The 24,680-nt window shown below is 42.8% G+C and overlaps 1 protein-coding gene across 1 annotated transcript in view; it reads right to left on the reverse strand.

Annotated features, from left to right (window-relative positions):
* Positions 1–17,994: 17,994 nt before the first annotated feature.
* The window catches only part of TGFBR2 (transforming growth factor beta receptor 2), a 53,131-nt gene continuing 46,445 nt past the window's right edge, over positions 17,995–24,680 (reverse strand). The window contains exon 10 of the mRNA XM_072153579.1: positions 17,995–23,354. Within this exon, the coding sequence (XP_072009680.1) occupies positions 23,175–23,354 (180 nt within the window). The 3' untranslated portion in view covers positions 17,995–23,174. The remainder of the gene's footprint in view (positions 23,355–24,680) is intronic.

A 24,680-nucleotide genomic window follows, 5' to 3' on the forward strand; every position in this document is an offset into this window, starting at 1 on the left:
CCAACAATATCTTTGACCCATAATTGTAATGATTATGTAAACAGACCTTATTGTATATACTTTTTCACATATATGTACGAATATATGAATGTAACCATTTGTTCTCTCCTATTGTTTACCTTATCCCAATTACATATAATACGCTGGTCATATGAATGTAACCATTCTTTCTCCCATCAATTACTTTTGTATATAACACGGCAGTCGCGCATGCGCTTAACAGATTTCCATTACCTGTGTGCTTTTACCACGAGCCCTAGAGTCGTGGCCCACGTGACCCACAATCAGGTGTCACTGACACGTCACAGATCTCGCGAGACTGGAGTCACGTGATTGACACGTCACGGATCTCGCGAGACTGCGGTCATGTGACCAGCTTTGGACATATTCATTGGTCCGGCCATTGCTTAAATATTGACCATTGACCGGGAAGACGCCACCCCCAGACGAAGGCTCAGCTAGAGCCGAAACGCGCGTCGGGGAGGCGGTCTTCCCGGGCGGGGGAGCATACTACACCCAATAGGTAAGAACTGGCAGCCCTACTTTTAAGTCCCTTGGCACAATATACCTAGAGCCTCGAGGCTACCTGTCCGTCTTGCATATGAGCATAGACACGGGACAGCATTGGTAAGGCACTGTCCTTTTGGCTACCAGTTGTTCATACCCTTTATAGATATTTATCAACTCCACTTTGCCTGGATTGTGACCGCCCTTCTTGGTCTTCTTGTGTTCAAACACCCCATACATTGCTGTATTTTGTGGATATCCTCCACGGTGAGGCCACATGATTTGTATTCATGGTTTTTCTCTGTTTTCCTTTTTAAATTGTATTATACCCTGTATCATTAATAAAGGTCATTTATAGTCTTTTATCCACAATTATGTGTATCAGTGTCCCTTCTTTCCCTTCTTGGCTGGAGGGTAACTTTGGTTTTCATCAGTGTTTGTAGTGGCACTATCTAGGTGCGGTGACACGAATTAAGGGGTTTAGCTAAAATAGCAATGATGACATGATATGCAGTCTTTTACTTAGGCCCCCCCTTTAAGTCTGATCCTATCCGTAAGTTTATATTGATTCTGTTTTGCTGTGTCATATTTCACAGATTTAAGGACCAGGACGCACCATGAGTTTTTCGTCCAGGGAACAGACCTGGCGAACCAGACTAAACCATGCTTTCAAAGACTCAGCTCCGGGTGGGAGCACAGAGATCACCGCAAGCGCAAACGCGACCCAGAGAACCTTAAAAAATCTTATGCATAAAAAAATGAGAATATGGTGGAATGGGGCCTTTTTGGAGAAATACTTGGAGCACAAACTAATCCCCCGGGGACTTAGAATACAAGTTTTTCCCTCCTTCCCCATTGAAAACGAGACATTTATAACACAATGGGAAGCAGCCTGCTCCCGATGCTCTGAGACTTTTATGAATCTCCTCATCAGTGATAATAAAACCACCCTAGATTCCATTGGAAAAGAAATTGAGGAGGTTCGTACTAAACTTTCATCCTTACAATCTCAGGATGAAATGAAGACTTTTGACTTGGATCTCGAACAGGAATTCGAGAAATGGGAAGTTGAATTATGTGATAAAAAGATAAAGAAATACCAACGCGATCAGAATGATTATTTACAAAAGAAGAACTATCACTGGGGACGCCCCGGCAGAAATAAACGGTCTAACCGCTCGGAACGGACACTTAGTCGGTCCTCATCGGTTTCGTCAATAAGGTCGCAGAATGATCAAGGTGACAATTCATCAACCCAAGGAAACCAAGGGACGAAAAGAAAATATACCCAAGCACAGGCTAACAACAAGAGACGTCCGGAAACCCGAAGTGTTGTCAATGACAACCAACTAAAGGTAATTAACCTCTCTAATCGCACACTAACAGTTCATGAATTGGAAGTGTTGGAAAAGGGTTTAACGTTTTCTCCAAGCGCTAAATTCAATGTTTTCTCTGCAGTAAAAGACCTCCAATTATTTGGGCGATCCCTAATTTTTAAGAAGTGGTTTCACACAAGCGATCCGGGGGAGATATTTGAAACAGAGAGGGAAATTGAGGCAGTACGGATTCTAGAGGAATTACAAGAAGAACATAATGCGGATACACAAATTCCACAATGCGTTAAGAGGAAATCTAAGAAATTTCCCAATTTAGCATCGTGTCCAGCGGTTGACCAATTTGTCAAGACAGTGACAAATGAATTTTGCAAGATGAATCAACAGGTGAGTTATGATAACCTTTCTAATGCCCAACGCAAATGTATTAACAACCTGAAGAAGGATAAGACGATTGTCATAAAACAATCAGACAAAGGGGGGAACGTGGTCCTTTGGCCACGAGAAATGTATGAGGCTGAGGCGTTTCGACAACTTGGAAATAAGCAATGCTACCAACGCCTCACATTTAACCCATTGATTAAATTTACACAGGATCTAAATCTACTACTCTTACAGGCGGTCCGGAATAAAACCATTGATGGCGATCTCTGCGAATGTCTGAAAAGCCCAGATCCGGTTATTCCAACGCTGTATCTTTTGCCTAAGGTGCACAAGCACCCCAAAGTTCCACCCGGGCGACCGATTATTTCGGGGAGAGAAAGCCTTACCGAAAATGCTAGTAAGTTTGTGGATCACTACTTAAAGAGAATAGTAGAGACTCTACCCTCGTACACACGCGATACTATGGACCTGTTACGCAAAATTGACAGACTCCACGTCGACAGTGACACCTACTTGGTGACCTGCGACGTGGAGTCCCTCTACACATGCATTAGACACCAGGACGGTCTGCAAGCGGTAAAGTACTTCCTTTCCATGGAAAACCTGTCACATCAGTTTTCCTCATTCATTCTACAGTTGTTAGAATTCATTCTGTACCATAACTTCTTTGTTTTTGGGGGTGCCTTTTACCTGCAGCTCCAGGGAACAGCTATGGGGGCGTCTTGTGCGCCCTCATACGCCAACCTGTTCCTGGGGCTGTGGGAGAGGGACCTCCTAGACAGCAATTGTGATGTCACTATGGACCGGGTCCTACTTTGGACCCGGTACATAGATGACATTTTGATTATCTGGAAAGGTGACTTAATTGAATTACAAAGGTTCTTTGAGCTCCTGAATAATAACCAGTATAACATCAAACTAACATATAACGCTGATAAATCCTATGTTTCCTTCTTGGATGTGGCTATTAGGAAGGATGCGGAGGGATATCTACAAACGGACGTCTATAGAAAGGAAACCTCAGTTAATTCTCTTTTACATGCCACATCAGCTCACCCAGCCCAGACGATCAAAGCAATCCCTACAGGACAGTTCCTCAGAATTAGAAGAATATGTTCTACGGATAAGGATTTCGAAGCACAAGCAGCAGACCTGCGACGAAGATTCCAGCAACGTGGCTACAGCAACAGATCATTGAAACAGGCCTACAGACGTGCAAGGAATACACCACGCAAAACTCTATTGACACCTAAAGAGAAACGTCCAACAACAGATCTGGTAAGGTTTGCCACAAATTTTCACTCTCGATGGCAAGATATGCGCCAAATATTGACACGCTTTTGGCCAATACTTCAAAGTGATTCCACTATAAACAAATACATTACACCTTATCCATCGGTGACAGCCCGGAGAGCACAAAATCTGCGGGACATATTAGTAAGGAGTCACTATACATCGGGCAAAACTAGCACAATCTTTGGGGCAAAACGACCACCCTGGGGATGTAAACCCTGTGGGCGATGCATTGCATGCCCGAATGTGGAACGGGCAAACACATTCACAGACTCATCCGGTAATAAAGTGTTTAACATCACACATAGCATCACGTGCAGCACAAGGGCAGTTGTATACTATGCAACGTGCCCCTGTAACTTGATTTACGTTGGCCTGACAAGTCGCCCACTGAAGATCCGTATCAGAGAGCATATGCGGGACATCAGGGCCACCCTGGAGCCAGATTTCGACCCTGAGGGAAAACCGGTGGCAGCACATTTCAGGGCGAAACATAATTCAGATCCAAAGCTCCTGAGAGTACGGGGGATTGACAAGATCGAACTGGGTATCAGAGGTGGACCAATTCAAAAAAGATTGGCGCAACGCGAAGCTCAATGGATTTGGACCCTCAATACCCTCAAACCAATGGGACTCAATGAGACCCTGAGCTTTGCTCCTTTTCTCCAATAGGCTTTCCATACACCATACCAATCCCCACAAGATGGCGGCTTTTGACCTTCTCTAAGGTTCCGTTCTGGGTTGTGTCTTGCAAATGCGCACTGGCGTCTTCATACACCAGTTTTTAATTGTTTTTAACTAACCATGTTATGTATTTGTTATCTCATTGTTTTAGTCAGATATCACCTTCTCCGTCTGGTCTATGGTCATCTAGATGGCACTTTCGGACAATTATGGACCTCCTTTTCGGGAAACAAAACGGCTGGATACCTACAGTGACGGAAGCACAATAATGATTGGGAATAAGAAGCACGGGGAGAGTAATGGGCAACGATGTAATATAATCATCCACCATTCGAGTAACATAGATCGATTATGGATTATCTGGCAACTTGCCGACCCACTTCCCAATTGGATAAGTATTAACAATGGGTCCCTAAAATGCTTAGATACTCAATATGTATATATATTTACCCACCATGTGGGCTTGTAACAAAAAATTGTTTTACTATGGTACCAGTGTGATATATTGTCCTTCTCACACTACAACTCACACATCACACCCTGTCCTTCACTTTCTCGCACTTCACCACCCCTTTCCCTCACTGTTGTCCTTGTCACCCCTCACCGCCCCATTTCACCAACCAATATCCATATTAATATTAACTGCTGGACAGATAACTGAAGATGTGAAAATTTGATATGTTTAAGTTAATGAGAATAGTATCCAACAGTGTTTTGAATTTAACTCATGGGTGACGACATGCATATGTCAATGTAGGTAGAATCTACTTTATTGTTCTGTAATAACAAATTATACGAATGTTACCATTAGACGAATCATGGGTATATGTTCAAAGACTAGTACATATTATGATAAGAACGATATAAAAGTGTTCAATTTGATGCACACGTCACTTTATGTATATACAGAGATTTTTTCTACCTTTTTATCTAAATTATGCGATTTTACACCAGTACATAAATTGTGATCACATGCATTCACATTTCATTACACACACACAAAGGTCACTATTGCAACTCAATTACATGGTTCATGCATGTAACCTAATGTAAAATTGCACACCATCAGACGAAAAGTGATTGCATGTACTCACATTTTATTTGCTGACACCTAATGTAAATACACCTACACGCTATTTGTCGACATACCTAACACATATGTCACTTTTTTCACCGCACATATATCTAGCACTTTTAACCAATTAATATGTAGTCATGCTTCAAATAAAACTTTTATACATTGTTAGTATTTATAGAATTGTCCAACAATATCTTTGACCCATAATTGTAATGATTATGTAAACAGACCTTATTGTATATACTTTTTCACATATATGTACGAATATATGAATGTAACCATTTGTTCTCTCCCATTGTTTACCTTATCCCAATTACATATAATACACTGGTCATATGAATGTAACCATTCTTTCTCCCATCAATTACTTTTGTATATAACACGGCAGTCGCGCATGCGCTTAACAGATTTCCATTACCTGTGTGCTTTTACCACGAGCCCTAGAGTCGTGGCCCACGTGACCCACAATCAGGTGTCACTGACACGTCACAGATCTCGCGAAACTGGAGTCACGTGATTGACACGTCACGGATCTCGCGAGACTGCGGTCATGTGACCAGCTTTGGACATATTCATTGGTCTGGCCATCGCTTAAATATTGACCATTGACCGGGAAGACGCCACCCCCAGACGAAGGCTCAGCTAGAGCCGAAACGCGCGTCAGGGAGGCGGTCTTCCCGGGCGGTGGAGCATACTACACCCAATAGGTAAGACCTGGCAGCCCTACTTTTAAGTCCCTTGGCACAATATACCTAGAGCCTCGAGGCTACCTGTCCGTCTTGCATATGAGCATAGACACGGGACAGCATTGGTAAGGCACTGTCCTTTTGGCTACCAGTTGTTCATACCTAGAGATGAGCGAACATGCTCGTCCGAGCTTGATGCTCGGTCGAGCATTAGCGTACTCGAAACTGCTCGTTGCTCGGACGAATACTTCGCCCGCTCGAGAAAATGGCAGCTCCCGCCGTTTTGCTTTTTGGCGGCCAGAAACAGAGCCAATCACAAGCCAGGAGACTCTGCACTCCACCCAGCATGACGTGGTACCCTTACACGTCGATAGCAGTGGTTGGCTGGCCAGATCAGGTGACCCTGGGATAGACTAGCCGCTGCCCGCGCTGCTCGGATCATTCTGTGTCTGGATGCCGCTAGGGAGAGAGCTGCTGCTGGTCAGGGAAAGCGTTAGGGTGTTCTATTAGCTTACTGTTAGGCAGGAGTGATTCTACAAGAACCCAACAGCCCTTCTTAGGGCTACAATAACGTTATACTTTTTTTTTTTATTTGCAGCTAGTACCATATTGTGAGGAATTTGCAGGGGGACTTGCTACCGTTGTGTTTAGCTCTTAGTGACACACATATTCACCTCAAACACCAAAGTGGGAAAATTTATTAGGGGTTTGATTTCAATTAGGCACAGTCTGCCATTTACATTTTATTTTACGTTTATTTTTTTAATAACTCAGTGTCATCTCATCTTGCATAGTTGTGTGCTTTCATACTTGGCTAGAAAATAGCCATAGGAGAATCCAAACGGCTTACTTACGCCTACAGTAGCGTTATATATATTTGATTTCTGGTTGATCTGCTGGTGGCTGTACTTGCTGCAGTGCATCTACTAGCAAATTGTGAGCAATTTGTAGTGAGACTTGCGACCGCTGTGTTTTGCGCTTAGTGACGCACATATCCATCGCAAAGACCGAAGTGGGAAAATTTATTAGGGGTTGGATTTCAATTAGGCACAGTCTGCCATTTCCTTTTTTATTTTACGTTTATTTTTTTAATAACTCAGCGTCATCTCATCTGGCATAGTAGTGTGCTTTCATACTTGGCTAGAAAATAGCCATAGCAATAGGATAGCATCGTTTGGTTTTAAAAACTAAAAAACACAAAAAAAAACAAAAAGCACAAAAAAAAGTAAAAAAAAAATTAAAGTTATAACTCTCATTTTCAAAATGTTTAACCCGAGGGCTAGGGGTAGAGGACGAGGGCGGGGACATGGGCGTCCAACTACTGCAGGGGTCAGAGGCCGTGGTCCTGGCCGGGGTGAGACACCACCTGCTTATGAGGGAGCAGGGGAACGCCGCAGAGCTACACTCCCTAGGTTCATGTCTGAAGTTACTGGGACTCGTGGTAGAGCACTGTTGAGGCCAGAACAGTGCGAACAGGTGATGTCGTGGATTGCCGACAATGCTTCGAGCAATTTGTCCACCAGTCAGTCTTCCACGTAGTCCACCCATGTCACCGAAATCGCCACTCCTCCAGCTCCTGCACCTCAGCCTCCTCCCCCCCAGTCTGCCCCCTCCCAGGAAAATTTGGCATTTGAACCGGCATACTCTGAGGAACTGTTTTCTGGACCCTTCCCACACTCACAAACCACTTGTCCGGTTGCTGCTGAGCAATTTTCCGATGCCCAGGTTTTCCACCAGTCACAGTCTGTGGGTGATGATGACCTTCTTGACGTAGTGGAAGAAGTGTGTAAAGAGGTGTCCGACGATGAGGAGACACGGTTGTCAGACAGTGGGGAAGTTGTTGTCAGGGCAGGAAGTCCGAGGGGGGAGCAGACTGAGGGATCGGAGGATGATGAGGTGACAGACCCAAGCTGGGTTGATAGGCCGGGTGAACACAGTGCTTCTGAGACGGAGGAGAGTCCTCGACCAGAACAGGTTGGAAGAGGCAGTGGTGGGGCCAGACGGAGAGGCAGGGCCAGAGCTGGTGCATCACCGCCAAATGTGTCAACTAGTGAAGCTCCCGTGGCGAGGGCTCTTGCGGCGAGGGCTAGATTTTCAGAAGTCTGGAGGTTCTTTAAGGAAACACCGGATGACCGACGGACTGTGGTGTGCAACATTTGCCAAACCAGGCTCAGCAGGGGTTCCACCACTACTAGCTTAACTACCACCAGTATGCGCAGGCATATGAATGCTAAACACCCCACTCAGTGGCAACAAGCCCGTTCACCTCCGGCCGTGCACACCACTGCTCCTTCCCCTGTGTCAGCTGATAGTCAGCCCCCTGCCCAGGACCCTGCCACAAAAACCCCATCGTCGCCTCCACGATCCTCCACAGCATCCACCAGCGTTCAGCTCTCCATACCCCAGACGCTGGAGCGGAAACACAAATATAGTGCAACCCACCCGCAGGCCCAAGCCTTTAATGTCCACATCTCCAGATTGCTTAGCCTGGAGATGCTGCCCTATAGGCTAGTAGAGACCGAGGCCTTTCGCAACCTCATGGCGGCGGCCGCCCCTCGGTATTCGGTCCCCAGCCGCCACTACTTTTCCCGATGTGCCGTCCCAGCCCTGCACCAGCACGTGTCAGACAACATCATCCGTGCCCTGACCAACGCCGTTTCTGACAAGGTCCACCTGACCACGGACACGTGGACGAGTGCTGCCGGGCAGGGCCACTATATATCGCTGACGGCACATTGGGTTAACTTGGTGGAGGCTGGGACCGAGTCTGACCCTGCGGCTGGTCATATACTGCCGACGCCGAGGATTGCGGGGCCTACCTCGGTCCAGGTCTTTCAGGCCTACTATGCCTCCTCCTCCTCCCACCCCTCCTCCACCTCCTCCTCCGAACTACCATCCGTGGGCATGCCGCCATCAGTCGGTAGCTCTAGGCACAGCAGCAGTGCCGTCGCTAAGCGACTGCAGGCGGTGCTCAAACTGCTGAGCCTAGGCGATAAAAGGCACACCGCCCAAGAGCTATTACAGGGCATCATGGCGCAGACTGATCTGTGGCTGGCACCGCTGAACCTGAAGCCAGGCATGGTTGTGTGTGACAACGGCCGTAACCTGGTGGCGGCTCTGCAACTCGGCAGACTGACACATGTGCCATGCCTGGCCCATGTGTTAAATCTGATAGTTCAGCGTTTCCTCAAGACATACCCCAATCTGTCAGATTTGCTCACGAAGGTGCGCCGCATCTGTGCACATTTCAGGAAGTCCAGCACAGATGCTGCCACTCTCAGGGCAGCGCAGCGCCGCCTCCAACTGCCCGCTCACCGACTGTTGTGCGACGTGCCCACGAGGTGGAATTCAACACTGACCATGTTATCCAGAGTTTACCAGCAGCGCCGAGCGATTGTAGACTGCCAGATGTCAACTTCCACCAGAACTGGTAGTCAGGTCAGTCAGCTTCCTCAAGTCTACAATGAGGAGTGGACGTGGATGTCTGATATCTGTCAGGTGCTGAGTAACTTTGAGGAGTCAACACAGATGGTCAGTGGCGATGCCGCCATCATCAGCCTCACCATCCCGCTGCTTGGCCTGTTGAAAAACTCTCTGATCAGCATGAAGTCGGAAGCTTTGCGCTCGTCACAAGAGACGGGGGAAGAAGATTCCCTTGTTGATAGCCAAAGCACCCTTAGGTCTGTTTCTCAGCGCATATCGGAGGAGGTGAAGGTGGAGGAGGATGAGGAGGAAGAGGAGGAGAATGTTGGCGAGACACAAGAGGGGACCATTGTTGAGTCCTTCACTGTTCAGCGTGTATGGGCAGAAGAAGAGGAGTTGGAGGAGTTGGAGGAGGAGGAAATGGACAGTCAGGCCAGTGAGGGGAGTGAATTCTTACGCGTTGGTACTCTGGCGCATATGGCAGATTTCATGCTAGGCTGCCTATCCCGTGACCCTCGCGTTCAAAGAATTTATTCCAGCACCGATTACTGGGTGTTCACTCTCCTGGACCCACGGTACAAGCAAAATCTTTCCACTCTCATCCCTGGAGAGGAAAGGAGTGTGAGAATGCATGAATACCAGCAGGCCCTGGTGCACAAGCTGAAACAGTATTTCCCTTCTGACAGCGCTAGCGGCAGAGTGCGTAGTTCTGCGGGACAAGTAGCGAGGGAGAGTAGGCGAGCAGGCAGCTTGTCCAGCACTGGGAAGGGTACGCTTTACAAGGCTTTTGCCAGCTTTATGTCACCCCAGCAAGACACTGTCACCTGTCCCCAGTCTCGGCAGAGTAGGGCTGATCTTTACAGAAAGATGGTGAGGGAGTACGTAGCTGACCATACCATCGTCCTAAATGATCACACAGCTCCCTACAACTACTGGGTTTCAAAGCTGGACATGTGGCACGAACTGGCGCTGTACGCCTTGGAGGTTCTTGCCTGCCCTGCCGCTAGCGTCTTGTCCGAGCGGGTTTTCAGTGCAGCTGGTGGCATCATCACCGATAAGCGTACACGCCTGTCGACTGACAGCGCTGACAGGCTGACGCTTATTAAGATGAATAAAGCCTGGATTTCTCATAATTTCCAATCTCCACCAGGTGAAGGAAGCTCAACCTGAATAATTTATCCACTCCTCCTCCTCCTCATTTTCCTCCTTCTCCTCCTCTTTGTACAGTAAAGCAGAGGAAACTGGCTATTTTTTGACAGGGCTCACTGGCTCTAGCTATAGTACTTTATGCATTTAATTTTTCTGGAGGGCCACCGACCCGGTCCTCTGTTTTAAACAATTTTTGGGAGTGCCACATACAGGCACTCAATCTATTCAATTTTTCTGGAGGGCCACCTACCTGCTCCTCTGGTTTGAAAACTTTTTTGGACTGCCACATACAGGCACTCAATCTATTCCATTTTTCTGGAGGGCCACCTACCTGCTCCTCTGGTTTGAAAACTTTTTTGGACTGCCACATACAGGCACTCAATCTATTCCATTTTTCCGGAGGGCCACCTACTTGCTCCTCTGGTTTGAAAACTTTTTTGGACTGCCACATACAGGCACTCAATCTATTCCATTTTTCTGGAGGGCCACCTACCTGCTCCTCTGGTTTGAAAACTTTTTTGGACTGCCACATACAGGCACTCAATCTATTCCATTTTTCTGGAGGGCCACCTACCTGCTCCTCTGGTTTGAAAACTTTTTTGGACTGCCACATACAGGCACTCAATCTATTCCATTTTTCTGGAGGGCCACCTACCTGCTCCTCTGGTTTGAAAACTTTTTTGGACTGCCACATACAGGCACTCAATCTATTCCATTTTTCTGGAGGGCCACCTACCTGCTCCTCTGGTTTGAAAACTTTTTTGGACTGCCACATACAGGCACTCAATCTATTCCATTTTTCTGGAGGGCCACCTACCTGCTCCTCTGGTTTGAAAACTTTTTTGGACTGCCACATACAGGCACTCAATATATTCCTTTTTTCTGGAGGGCCACCTACCTGCTCCTCTGGTTTGAAAACTTTTTGGGACTGCCACATACAGGCAGTCAATCTATTTCATTTTTCTGGAGGGCCACCTACCTGCTCCTCTGGTTTGAAAACTTTTTGGGACTGCCACATACAGGCACTATCCAAATTAAATTGTCTCCATAGCAGCCTCCACACGTTGTCTCCATTGCTACCTCCAAAAGTCGTCCATATAGCTGCCTCCATACATCGTCCCTTTATCAAACGAGGTGTGTCAGGCAGAAATTTGGGTTGTTTTCATGGATTCCACATCAAAGTTGTTAACTTTGTCGCCACCCAGCTGTGTTATCCACAAAATATACTGGCAAACTTTTATCATTTACCAATATTATTTCAGCGCTTCTTGCGCATCTGTTTACATTCCCCTCACCCGCCATATCCCAAACTTATAAGAACGCTACTACACTTGATCTTATACAAAAGGTTCTTAGAAGTGCTGTTTGGGGAGTAGCCTAGAGACAGGGGCTTGGATTGGCGAAAGCTCGCCTGGCAGCGGAGCGCCAGCTCCATGCCAAGATCCAACTAACATAGTTTTAACTGCAGCACCTTTAATCTACTACTAGTTCACTGCCTCCATACATGGTCCCCTTATCAAACGAGCTGTGTCAGGCAGAATTTTGGGTTGTTTTCATGGCTTCCATGTTAACTTTGTCGCCACCCTGCTGTGTAATCCACAAAATATACTGGCAAACTTTTATCATGTACCGATATTTTTTGAGCGCTTCTTGCTCACCTCCTTTGGTTCCTCTCTGCCACCCATTGGTTTGAAGCCTGAGTCCATTTAGGGTATGTCGCCATGCCACTCTCTAGCCTGCCGCTGCTGCCGCTGCCTCTGCATGCCGTCCCCTATAGTGTCAGGGTCAATTATTGGATGTTTTAGATGCTATCTAGCTTCATTCTGTCACTCTGTCATGGCCATGCTGTTGCCCATAGTTTTGGCATAATGGTGCGATTAAGCAGCCTCAGAGGCATCCATGCATGCTGCCCCTGCTGTTTCCTGTCCATTTCCGTGGTGTTTCCATCCTTTTCTGAGGTTCCCAGGTGTTTGGCCAAGCTTCCCTGTGCAGAGCCTTGGTCCCCTTGAAAAATGCTCGAGTCTCCCATTGACTTCAATGGGGCTCGTTATTCGAGACGAGCACTCGAGCATCGGGAAAAGTTCGTCTCGAATAACGAGTACCCGAGCATTTTAGTGCTCGCTCATCTCTATTCATACCATTTATAGATATTTATCAACTCCACTTTGCCTGGATTGTGACCGCCCTTCTTGGTCTTCTTGTGTTCAACCACCCCATACATTGCTGTATTTTGTGGATATCCTCCACGGTGAGGCCACATGATTTGTATTCATGGTTTTTCTCTGTTTTCCTTTTTAAATTGTATTATACCCTGTATCATTAATAAAGGTCATTTATAGTCTTTTATCCACAATTATGTGTATCAGTGTCCCTTCTTTCCCTTCTTGGCTGGAGGGTAACTTCACTTTATTTCAAAGACAAAGACACCAGTCAGGGTTCAGAGAAATATTTTATCATCTTTGGTCTTTTACTTTGACAGCTAACAGTACAATAAAACTATCTGTACAATGGAAAATAGAACGCTGAGCGGCTTAACACAGCACACAGTCACAATAATGTACCGTAGCTATATTTTCTTTTTATTGAGAAAAACCTAGAAGGCATTGAAACTGTTTGTCTGATGTAGACAGTCGGTCTTCACATCCCATAGTACAATTAGTCAAAATTAAGATACTGGTTAAAGATTATGGGAGGTATTGATCATACGTAGGCTTCGGCCTCTTGATGTATCTAGGGGGGTGGGGGGGCTAAGCAGCTACTATTTGTACGCCAGGTCATATCTAGAAATAAGTAGAAATAAGTGCAACCATGGACTTTGCATCTTTGAGAAGTCACTGACTGCAGCATGTGACAGCATGGGACAGGAATGTCCTTTTATGTGTATTGCTGATATACAGTTTAGATGTAACCCTGCCAGCTTAAAGATGTTGTATGTTTAATTAATCAGCGATTGACTTCCAGTGCCCACTTAATGGTTTATAAATGCCACTGCTGTCACATTGTCTGAATGGACATCTAAACCCTTTCCTTCAATCAATATTAGGAATGTTTTCAGACTTCTCGTACCGCACATAGCTCCCCGAAATTTTAGGACCTCTCTGCCATCTGTGGACCCCAACGGTTTTGAAATACTTGGTTTCCCATATGTGCTCCTTATCCCCAGACTGGCATCTGTCACCAGGGTTATAACTTTTTCTTGAGGAGATTTTGAATCCTGCAGTCACCAGAGAAGTGATTCTCAAATCTTTTGAGGAAGGTATATATTTTGGTCTAAGATGGAATCTTTGCTGTCCCACCTTTCTAACATGTACAGTTGTAGGGGTCAGAAAAGAATCTGAGCCCAAAGGACTGTTTGTATAGCGAATACATAATATAGTGAAGAGACCTATTACTGTCATCACTCTCCTTATGGGCGGGAATGATGCGTCAGCAAGGACTGGGCTTCGATCTGAAGTTTGATCTGCAGGAATCATCTAAATGGATTCCCAGGAAAACTTTGAACTTCATTGGCGATTCCTGTGTGTTAATTATCCAACCAAGGCGATCCAACGTCTCTTCAACTTGTAATAATTTTAACCTCACTGCTTCTTCTGTTTTTTCCTTTCAGCAGGAAGTCGATGAGGTAAGGGATGAAGGATCCTATCTCTTATGTAAGATGCCATCTCAGAAACCAGCTTTGTGAAGACTCACTGCCACTCTGAATGGTAGTGCCTGAAACTGGAGGTGAAGTAAAGATCCTCTTATCCACTCTCAGATACTGCTGAGACTTTGGTTTAATTAGTACATGTTAATAGAAATCTGAGAGGTCTATCGATGCCAAATAACAATCCCATGAAAGCAGATTTCTAGTTGTCCTGAGTGACTCCATTTTGAATCTATCTTGAGGAATTTGTTTAGGGATTTAAGGTTATTATTGTCCTCAAGAAACCATCTGGTTTCTTTATGTGAAACAGTGTTGAATAGAATCTGTACCCTCCTCCTGTAAAATGACTGCCTTTAAAATGTTTTTGGATAGTAGACACACTGGGGGTCATTTACTAAGGGCCCGATTCGCGTTTTCCCGAAGTGTTACCCGAATATTTCCGATTTGCGCCGCTTGTACATGAATTGCCCCGGGTTTTTGGCGCACGCGATCGGATTGTGGCGCATCGGGGCCGGCATGCGCGCGACAGAAATCGGGGGGGCGTGGCCGAACGAAAACCTGACGTATTCGGAAAAACCGCAGCATTTAAAAACCGAAAATGTGTCGCTTGGGGAGCGCTCACCTTCACCTTCTATGGGATGGTGCATTCCGGGGCGTTAAGATTATTTTCGGCGCTGCAGCGCCACCTGGTGGACGGCGGAGGAACTACCATCTTAAATCCCAGCCGGACCCGAATCCTGTGCAGAGAACGCGCCGCTGGATCGCGAATGGGCCGGGTAAGTAAATGTGCCCCACTATCTCTGTTTCCATGACGTGTTGGGCACTCTTTCCCAAGTTTGAGGTTGTTCTGAATCAAAGTGGGGGAATGGAATTTAAGATGAGCCATTCTCTAATGTTACGTAGAGCTCATTTGCTTCCTGATACTTACTGGTAATTTTTGTCCTGATTTTTTATCTTTGCCTCTGAGATGCTCCTCCATCCTGACTCCCTTTTTTCCTATGGTCTTTAATAATAATTCTTTATTTATATAGCACCTACAGATTACACTGCACTGCACAAAGCATGGCAAATTGGTCCCTGTCCCCAATGAGGCTCACAATCTTAACAGCCTAACAGATGTTTTGGAGTGTGGGAGGAAACCAGAGGACCCGGAGGAAACCCATGCACAAGAGAACATACAAACTCTTTGCCGATGTTGGCCTGGGCGGGATTGGAACCCCAGCACTGCAAGGCAGAAGGGCTACCCACTCAGCCACTGTGCCGTCCTTTGACCTGGGTTGAACCTGGGGGTTGGGGGGGATGAAAAAACCTTTCCTGTGAGCTAGTACTTGAAAGCCTTTTTTTCCAGTCTGCAGCTTTCTTTAGGATCTTGTCCAGGGTGGATCCAAATAAGAATTCTCTTTCACATGGAATATTGCAGGGTGATTTTTTTGAAGTTCAATCCCCGCTCCAAACTTTTAGACATAACACCCTTCTGGCTGAGTTAGAAAGAGCTGATAATCTGGCAGTCAATCTTAGCATGTCTATTGAGGCATCTGCCAGGAATGCTGAGGATTTATGGGCTGTAGTGATATTCACCAGAACTTGGTCTCTCGGGACCCCAATCTTTACTTTGTCTTCCAACTGTGTTAGCCACATCAGCATGGACCTAGACATACAAGTAGCCACTATGTTTGGTTTGAAAGCTGTGGCAGAATCAACCCTCTTATCCATCATATCCTTTAATACTCCTGAATCTTCCAATTGAAGCTCCTCCTTCTTGGGCACCTTTAAGATGGCTATGTCTACTTTTGGGCTTTATCCCAATGTTCTACATCATTATTTGCAAAGGGATACTTCTGCTTAACTACTTACAAACACTTTTTTATCTGGCCTTTTCTATTCTGTCTTTATGAGGGATGAAATATTCTCATGCATCAAAATCACCTTCTTCCTTCTTTAACCTAACCACAGGGAAAATTATATTTTATATGGATCATTTTCTTCTTCCAATTCCATTGTGGCTCTTACTAATTTAATTAAGTGATCCATGTCCGCAGCCAGAAAAAGGGGTCTCCCTGACTGGTTTTCTTCCTCTGAATCCAAGATCAAACCTATGCCATCCCCTGAATTGTCTAATTTTCTCAAGGTGGAAGGGGATTCTGGGGTCCAGTCATCCTTGCAGAGGTCTTGCATGACCAATGCAACTCTTGCTGAATAAAAAATACACATTGATTCAAACAGGGCTGCATGATCTTGCCCTATCACCCATTGAGTGCATGACCCACAAGTAAGCATAGAATAAGTGTCTGGCAAGCTTTCCCCACAGACTCTACAGTCTTTGTTCTTTTATTTCCCAGTCACCTTCTTAAAAGAGGGCTCTTCCCTTCATAACAATCAATACATAAGAATTATTAGACCAGTTATAGGGCCCGGTTATGGCCACACTCACCACCACAAGGACCAACCAACCCACCACCATACCATAGATACGTCCTTGGCAGTGTCGGATAGCTCTCTTTCTTTCAATGAACTAATGACCAAGGTAACCGGGTGGTAGATGCGGCTGCTTTAGTCTCCACAGGCAGCACCCGGGAGAATTTACCAGCAAGCACAGGAAGCAACAATCTGCAGGCAGTATCCAAATGCTGTTGCCAGCTGGGAGAGTAGAAACTCACAGAGACTACTGTGTGTGATCCTCATTTTGGCTCTTGTCCAAATCATGAGGCATGTGGGACTCCGAAGAGTTACCCACTTCTAGTTCTAGCTAGAAGTGGGGCAGAGCTGCGTGTATCACCACCGGAGGACATTCTCATCCTGTCCATCCCCAGGACCTGCCCAACACCTCAGACTTCTACCGCTCAGCTCTGGGATATCAGGCACTCCCCACAGGACTTCAGCTACGCTCCCAGGGAGGCACCCAGCCCTTCAGGTAGGCAAGGACTAATACCCCTTTCATCCGACAGTGAATAGAGCTTCTGAGAGCCTCACTGAGGCTCTCTAGGGTCTCCAAAGGACAGGAAAACACTGAGACATGGAAGGTTTTGTGCTGATTATAAAAAGATGCAGTACAGTAGAACCAAATAATAATGAGTTATAGTTTTATTTGTTTTATATACATGTATACATATTGACATGAAAAGAAGTGCTTATTTAAAATATTTTGATATATTTTAGATATATCATTCACATTCCTATGTCTTACACTATAAATGCATATATATACACAAACACACACATATATACATAGGTACACAGAAGGAATATCCTTAAGATGCATTTAAAAACACATTTTCTTTGGTAATTAAAACATTTTGTGCATAATATTTTTTTATTCATTTAAAACTAAAACCAAATTGCACATAGAACTATTTTTATCTTTTAAATACCAGGTTCTTAAAAATACATGATGACACTGAAATTGACACTGTTGATGTTAGAAAACCAAATAAAATTAAAAATCAAAATGAGTACAAGATGACCCTTCCTTGCACTAGAAATGTATGTTACTACTGAGGTTACTATTTAACAGCTTAATATCTCTACACAGTTCAATAATTTTTGCCCATGTCATACAATGTGACTATGCATTAAAATACTGTATATATTTTCAAATGGTACATAAAAGTATGGCTTGCAAAAGGTGCAATAAATTTTAAAAAATCATAAAATTCTAACATTTGAAACATTAGGACCTTTTACCTGATACAATAAAAGTAAGGAGAAAACTATTTTGTTGGGAGTCTTTATTACAAAACCTTTCCTACACCTATAAATGATCAATAATGTTTTATATTCAGAACAGTCTCTTTTTAAGTCAATAAGTTAAAGGTCTTGTACAGAGTTGAAACCAAATTATTATTTCTCCAATTAATATACTTTTTTTTTTAAAAGACAGTTTTGTGATTGCTTCAATGAAAAATATCCTATCACATTGTGTCTACAGGTCCAGAGCAGATGTATGTAATTTCCAAAAAATTAAAAAGTAAAAAAATAATGAGAATTTATTCACAAAAAGAATTTTCTTTTTTTCTTTTAACAAACATCTTTGGCTTTATAAATGCTTTATAAATCTAAAGATAAGGAGATGGTTAACATTAGGGAAAAACTATTTAAACCTTCTTACCAGTAGCATTCAGTTGAACATTTGTGCTATTTTTTGGTATTTATTTGATAGGTCATGCTCTTATGAAAATGGTGAATAAGGAATAATGATACTACAGTAATGCCCAAATAGTATTCCATACTATGCCTAATTATCAATACCACACGGTGCTCATTAAATACTGATAAACAGCGTCTGAGTTTGAACACAAAACTGTTTTGCCGTTATTTGCCTTTAAGTGACCCTGTCAACAGAATTGAGCTGATAAACCACTACCAGAATGTTGCGAAACAGGTGAACATCATCCAATTCTTGCCCCTTTCATTGCCCTTTGTGTGAATTTGTGAATTTAATACTAAAGTCAAGTCCTCCTTCCCTAAAAATGCACCCTTTATTTGATGTTTGTGTCAAAGGACATCACTAACCATATCCTCTTAACTCCGATCATTATATTAATCATAAAAGATGGAGCATTTTGCAGGCAAAGTTTCACTTCATTACTAAACTTTCCACCTCTATATTTTATAGAAAAAATTTACATCTCACTTCAAAGCTGATTTCATGGATAATGCAACAAAGGTGGGCTACGGAAAAAACAAGATGTGGAGGAGCTTATTTTGCTTGACAGTATACTGCAGTGTCTTATTGGGTCAATTTCTGCTGATAGGTTCCCTTTAATAACATGGATTAAAAGAAAACCTACCATCAAGGATCTACCTAATAAGGCAGATCCGGGGGCAGGTTTTTCTGTTGTATAGCAGCTCAATCCAAACATTAGAAATTTTATCTTATATATATGCTACTCCACGCCGCAGTAGCCTCTTTGAGTGCCTCCTCCACTCCTGTCTTCAGCGCGCAGCAGCTCCATTCACTTGCCTAAAAAGCCGGAGTTCTGTGCATGAGCGCAAAAGACAGGATGGGAGAGCCTTGCAGTAGCCTTGCAAGATAATTTGCATATTTATATGATAAAAGATTTCTAATGTAATGTTTGGGTTCACTAAAGGATTACTTAAAATAGATTGGGCTGCTGTAAAATAGATGAACCTGCCCCCGGATCTACCGGATTAGGTAGATCCCTGATAGTAGGTTTCCTTTAACTAAATTTTAAAAAGGGCCACCAGGACCTTAAAACAGGTCATTTTTTGTTATAGAGGCCTGCTTGATGCTGCAAGCCAAGGTGCCAGTAGCACCTACCTGGCAATGATGCACTTTGGTTAAAAAAGGGAGCATTGAAAATCAATGTAATTACAGTAGATTATCATTTGCAGTTAAACCATATTTATGTATGTATCCTACACCCTGATCTGCCCATACACACATATTGATCCATGCATTTGAAAGTCATATTTTGTATACATATTTGGAAATTGTAATTTCATTAATGTTATAGGACCTCCTTATTAAACTGTCTTACAGTGCACTTATCCTTTCAACAAATTTTGCATAAATCAATAGTCTATTGATTGTATTTGAGGATTAACACTATTTTATGATATTATGTCACTTATAATCTGTGTTTTATGCCGGTTTTCAGTTCTATCTGAGCTGCTGGGTCGAGGCGCAACTCATCTGCCATCGCCTCTCCATCGACTCCTATGTAATCTGGCACCTTAATGTGCTACTGGCAGTCATCCTAATAAGATGGAATTCAGCAAAAACCACTTTCCGCTCAAGATGTAATACAAAGTTTTTGTGACTGATAGTGATGAAATTTATGCAAAATCTGCTGAAAAATGAGTGGCCACTTCACTTAAATTCTTATCAATCAACACAAAACATAAATATCTTGTGTCACAATTTAATGAATTATCTATACTTTGTTAGTTTATGTGTAGTATGTGAAATATTTTGGCTATTATATTAATTTTGTTATTACATATAAAATATAAGACACATTTCTCTATACATGAAAGTTATTCTTTAAACCTAGTAGCAGTGTATGCATTGGATTGCATGCACCTCATTTAAAATATATGTCCTAAAGTTATTATGTTATCATTTTTACTAGTGTTAAAAGTCTTGCAGGTTTTAAAAGGAGACATGTTGTTATGTTGAATGTTGTTAACATAACATTGGTTTCTGGATTTGGCGTATTGCAGTAACTTTGGGGAGCCATCAAACCAAGAGCACAGTGAACTTATCGGAAAGATACACTTTTTTTTGACAATGTGTTACATGTGTCATTTATGGTACACATCCCCAATACTGCAGGTCTAGGAAATGGCTGACCCACAACTTGACATCTCACATTAATAAATAGAGTGCAGTTGTGTATAAGACTTTTCTTTTACACCTGTACATTGTTACTTTCTGTTCCCTCTACTGTTTGCAAAAAAAGGTGGTAAAAACACATGGACCATTGCTTTTAACAATTTGTAATTGCTTAATAGTCTGGATTTCTTTTCAGATTCAGAAAACATGGCGGATAGTGGTGAACTTTAAGCTTCGGTCCAGGTTTTGGGTGTGTCCTACATGACATGGACAAATTGACACACCTATCTACTAGCCATAGCTGTGGCATAGCTGTGTTCTCCCTGGCCAATCACAGCTATAGCTAGGAGGTAGGGCCATCAATTTGCCAGATTAGTTGCACGTCTGCACCCAAACCCCGAACTTAAAAACCAATGCGGGTAATCTCTAATGGTAGACTACGATAGTAGACTTCACCAGTGAAATCTTCCCACATGTATATACACAACACTTTAGAAGATAATTAAGACTTTATATTTAAGTAACACTGTACCCCACTCTTTTGTTCAATGAACTTCAATTGTGCCACCTACTGTAAACCTAAATGTAACATAATGTAATACCTTAGAGCCTAAGAGTAACACTTATTTTTAATGATCAGAATATGCACTTCGTCTGGCAGAGAGTGAAGTATTTTTTACTCAAGGAAAGATGAGTAAACAGGTTGAATTGAAACGTAGAAATCTTCCAAACCATCAATGACTAAACATAACACAGATTTCAAAAAGTTGAGTAGCTACATGGAAATCAGAGGGTGAGGCAAGAATAATTTTTACATCACTTACTCCAATTTAAAAAAATAAATGGGAAATTGTGTGTGCTTAATTGCATGACACTAAATATGTATCCCAACTTCAGTCACACACACGCATACTTTAAAGGCATGGCTTTAATTTTTTAGTAAGGAATAGGTCTAAGCAAAAAGGGTCCAAATGTCATCTGCAAATTATAACATTACTAGAGTATTTATTGTGGTTCTTCTACTAGTAGATGTTCTTGCAATGAAATGTTCCTTAGTTCAGCCTTCAATTTGTGTAGAATAGAGAAGAACTCTTTGGGCCACATTTACTAAGCAGTCTGTGCCAATTTTCTGGCGTAGAGCACACATACATACATGTGTAAACTGCCTGCACATATATTTATGAAGTGTTTCCACCAGTATTGGGTCGTAGCTGCACTATCCATGCCTTGACACAATACTGTGCACATGAATGGGCGTTCCAATGCGTATTCGCACCCTGCACCACATTTATGTCGGAAGTCTTCAACTGAGTGCACCAGAAGAAACAATTCCTATACTTTGGGCTTCCGCAGGGTGTGCCAGATTCATGAAGACAATGCTCTGGTGTGAGACAAACTGCACATTTATCCAACAAACAGGGCTCCTCTATTTGTAGATAAATATAAACACATGCGATCTGAGCTTGTGACCATACCTTAAGACAAAGAAGACTAATAAACAAGACAGTAATGAAAATAGACTGTCAAACATGAATCTCTCCTTTTATCCATTCTAATATCTTTGCTATGTTCAGATATACATTATGGCTTAAAAAGACACCATTATGGTCTCTTTTTCCTATCTCACCTATTTTATGTAATTTTAGTGGGTTGCTTGTGCCAATTAGCTCAACATTTAGGAGTTTTATACTAGTATTCAATTACACCAACAACAGTATGAACCAAAAGCCTTCTGAGAACATTGAGGGGTATTAATCAGAGCGTGTACATCCTGGCACAGAACTGAATGGTGGTGGAGGCTGGAGCCTCCAATATGTGCAGTACACATATTGGCAAGGAGCAGTCCTTAATTGAATCAGTGATTAGTAAAGGATATCTACCACCAGGATGAAGGTTTGTAAACCATGCACTCTCACATACTGGCTCCGGGCTCCATAGGTGTTAATGGTGCCTGGAGTCCCTCAAGCTCCTTGCATAATTTTTAAAGCCTTTTTTGCTTAAAAACATAAGAAACTTAAAGAAGAGCAGAACCTGTCAGAGAGCGCACCCACCAGTAAGTCAGTATACTTGGTTTACAATCCTTCATTTTGGCGGTAGATATACTTTAAAAAAAATGAAATACATATTTTTCCACCGTTTCCATTAAAAGATTCATAGATTTTGGGTGTTTTTGGTTACATAAACCATGGTCAAACACCTCACTCAAAAAGTAGAATAACAAAAAGGTAGTGAATCAAAAATAACAAGTTTTCTCTGAACATAAAAATATAAAAAAAAAATCAGTCCTATACAACATAAAAACGCAACTGACCACAGCTTATGTATTGACTTTCAAAGATATTTTTATAATAATATATCAATTTTCCTATGAATTTTACATTTTCCTGTTAAAATATACTTTTGGCTTATCTTAGACAATGTGTCTATACATTTAAGCTGCTGTGTTGTTTTTATACAACGAATAATAAAGTGCACACTAAATATGGCTATTTTAAGAACCAAATGTCCTGCACGATTCTTAAATGTTCACCCAATGGTAATGTCAACATTCAAACTGGAAAGAATATTGGCCATTGCTCCATTTAAAAGCGATTCCTCCTTGAGTGATCAGCGTATTGCATAGATTTCCAAGTGATTTCCTTAGCTGCACTCACTGCAATGATACAATTCCACAAAAGATGAGGTCACTGAGTACTTTTCATTTATTTGTGTTTTCCGTGCAGTCCTCTGGTATTTTCTCCTCTGAGCAGCTTCTCTCGGAGATTCTGTCGAGATGCTCTATCTCATGGAATCTCTCGGCCACGCACTGGGCTGTGAGTCTGGCCTCAGGGTCATGGTCCCAACATTCTGTGATGGTTTCACATATTAGCTGAATACCCTAAAAAAGATACAGTAATTAATAAAAACACAATTGTAGTGTTGATATACTGATATACTGTACCTCACATCATTGCTCAATGGAGCAGAACTACAATATTAATTCACAGACTTATGTTATGCACATTTTGGCTTTGGCTTCAACCACCAGAATCAAGTATTATAAACCTAGCACACTGACATACTGGTGTGTGACAGGATCCATTTTTTAGGTTTCTTATGCCCTTGTTTTTAAGAGTAAATCGCTTTCAAATTATGCAAATGAACCTAAGGGATTCCAAGCTCCTTTAAAACCTACAGAGCCTTGAGCCCCTAAGGCTCATCTGCATAATTTAAAATCCTTTTTTTTTTTTTTAACACCATGGAATAAGAAGCTAAAAGAAGAGCAGATCCTGCTAGAGGGGTTATTGACAAGTATGTCAGTGTCATGGTTTACAATCCTTGATCGAGGTAGTAGATGTACTTTAAGGAAAGTGCACAATTAATTTCTAACAGGGGGACTTACTCTTAGATCCAGGCAACCAAGACTGTGGTAATCTTATATTTATTTCCACGGCCTCCTTCCTTCCAAAATCTACTTTTAAAATTATGCTAATGAGCTGAAACTTCCTCTGCTTCAGTGAGATTACATCAGGTAGAGGGAGTGGGGAGGTGCCAAGGTAGATTTCCTTTAAAGGCATTTCCCGTCAACCAAATTTGTCAAGTTACTTTGGTGACCGCATGAAGGTAACATTTTTATACGAATGGGAGTATAGTTTTGTAAAAATACTTACTCGTGTGCCGTTTTAGTGAGCCAATGGTTAACAAGTACTTACAATATGACCTTTTTTATCATCTATTTCATCTTACTATTGTGTCATGGTTGAGTATTTTGCAGTTTTTACAGTACATGCTATACAATATGTAATGCAATTGGTTAGGGCCAAAAAAAACATGTACTGGTCAGGTCTAGATACTCTCTAATAAGATATCTAGGGACTGTGCATGAGTGACCACATCAAAGAAGTTGCGCTGGAAGATGTCACTAGCAACAACAAAATTCACAAACATGATTTCCCCGGGGAAAAAATACTTTGGAAACATTCAAACGCAATGTGAAAATAGAATTGTTATGTAGTGTCAAAACAGCAAATAATCTTTCCATTGGGCTAATGTTTCAACCTTGAAGCCCAGTAGTAGCTCTGTATTGAAAGGTGATGCCCCTTAAGCACCCACAGTATCCATAGTGTCCACAGCCAGCAGTACTGTAATATTTGGGAAAACAGAATTTCTATGGATCTGCTATAACTTAAAGGACATGGAGTATATTCCGACAATTAAGTACATA

The sequence above is a fragment of the Engystomops pustulosus genome, chromosome 5 (genome assembly GCF_040894005.1).
Source record: "Engystomops pustulosus chromosome 5, aEngPut4.maternal, whole genome shotgun sequence".
In the NCBI taxonomy this organism is placed as follows: Eukaryota; Metazoa; Chordata; class Amphibia; order Anura; family Leptodactylidae; genus Engystomops; species Engystomops pustulosus.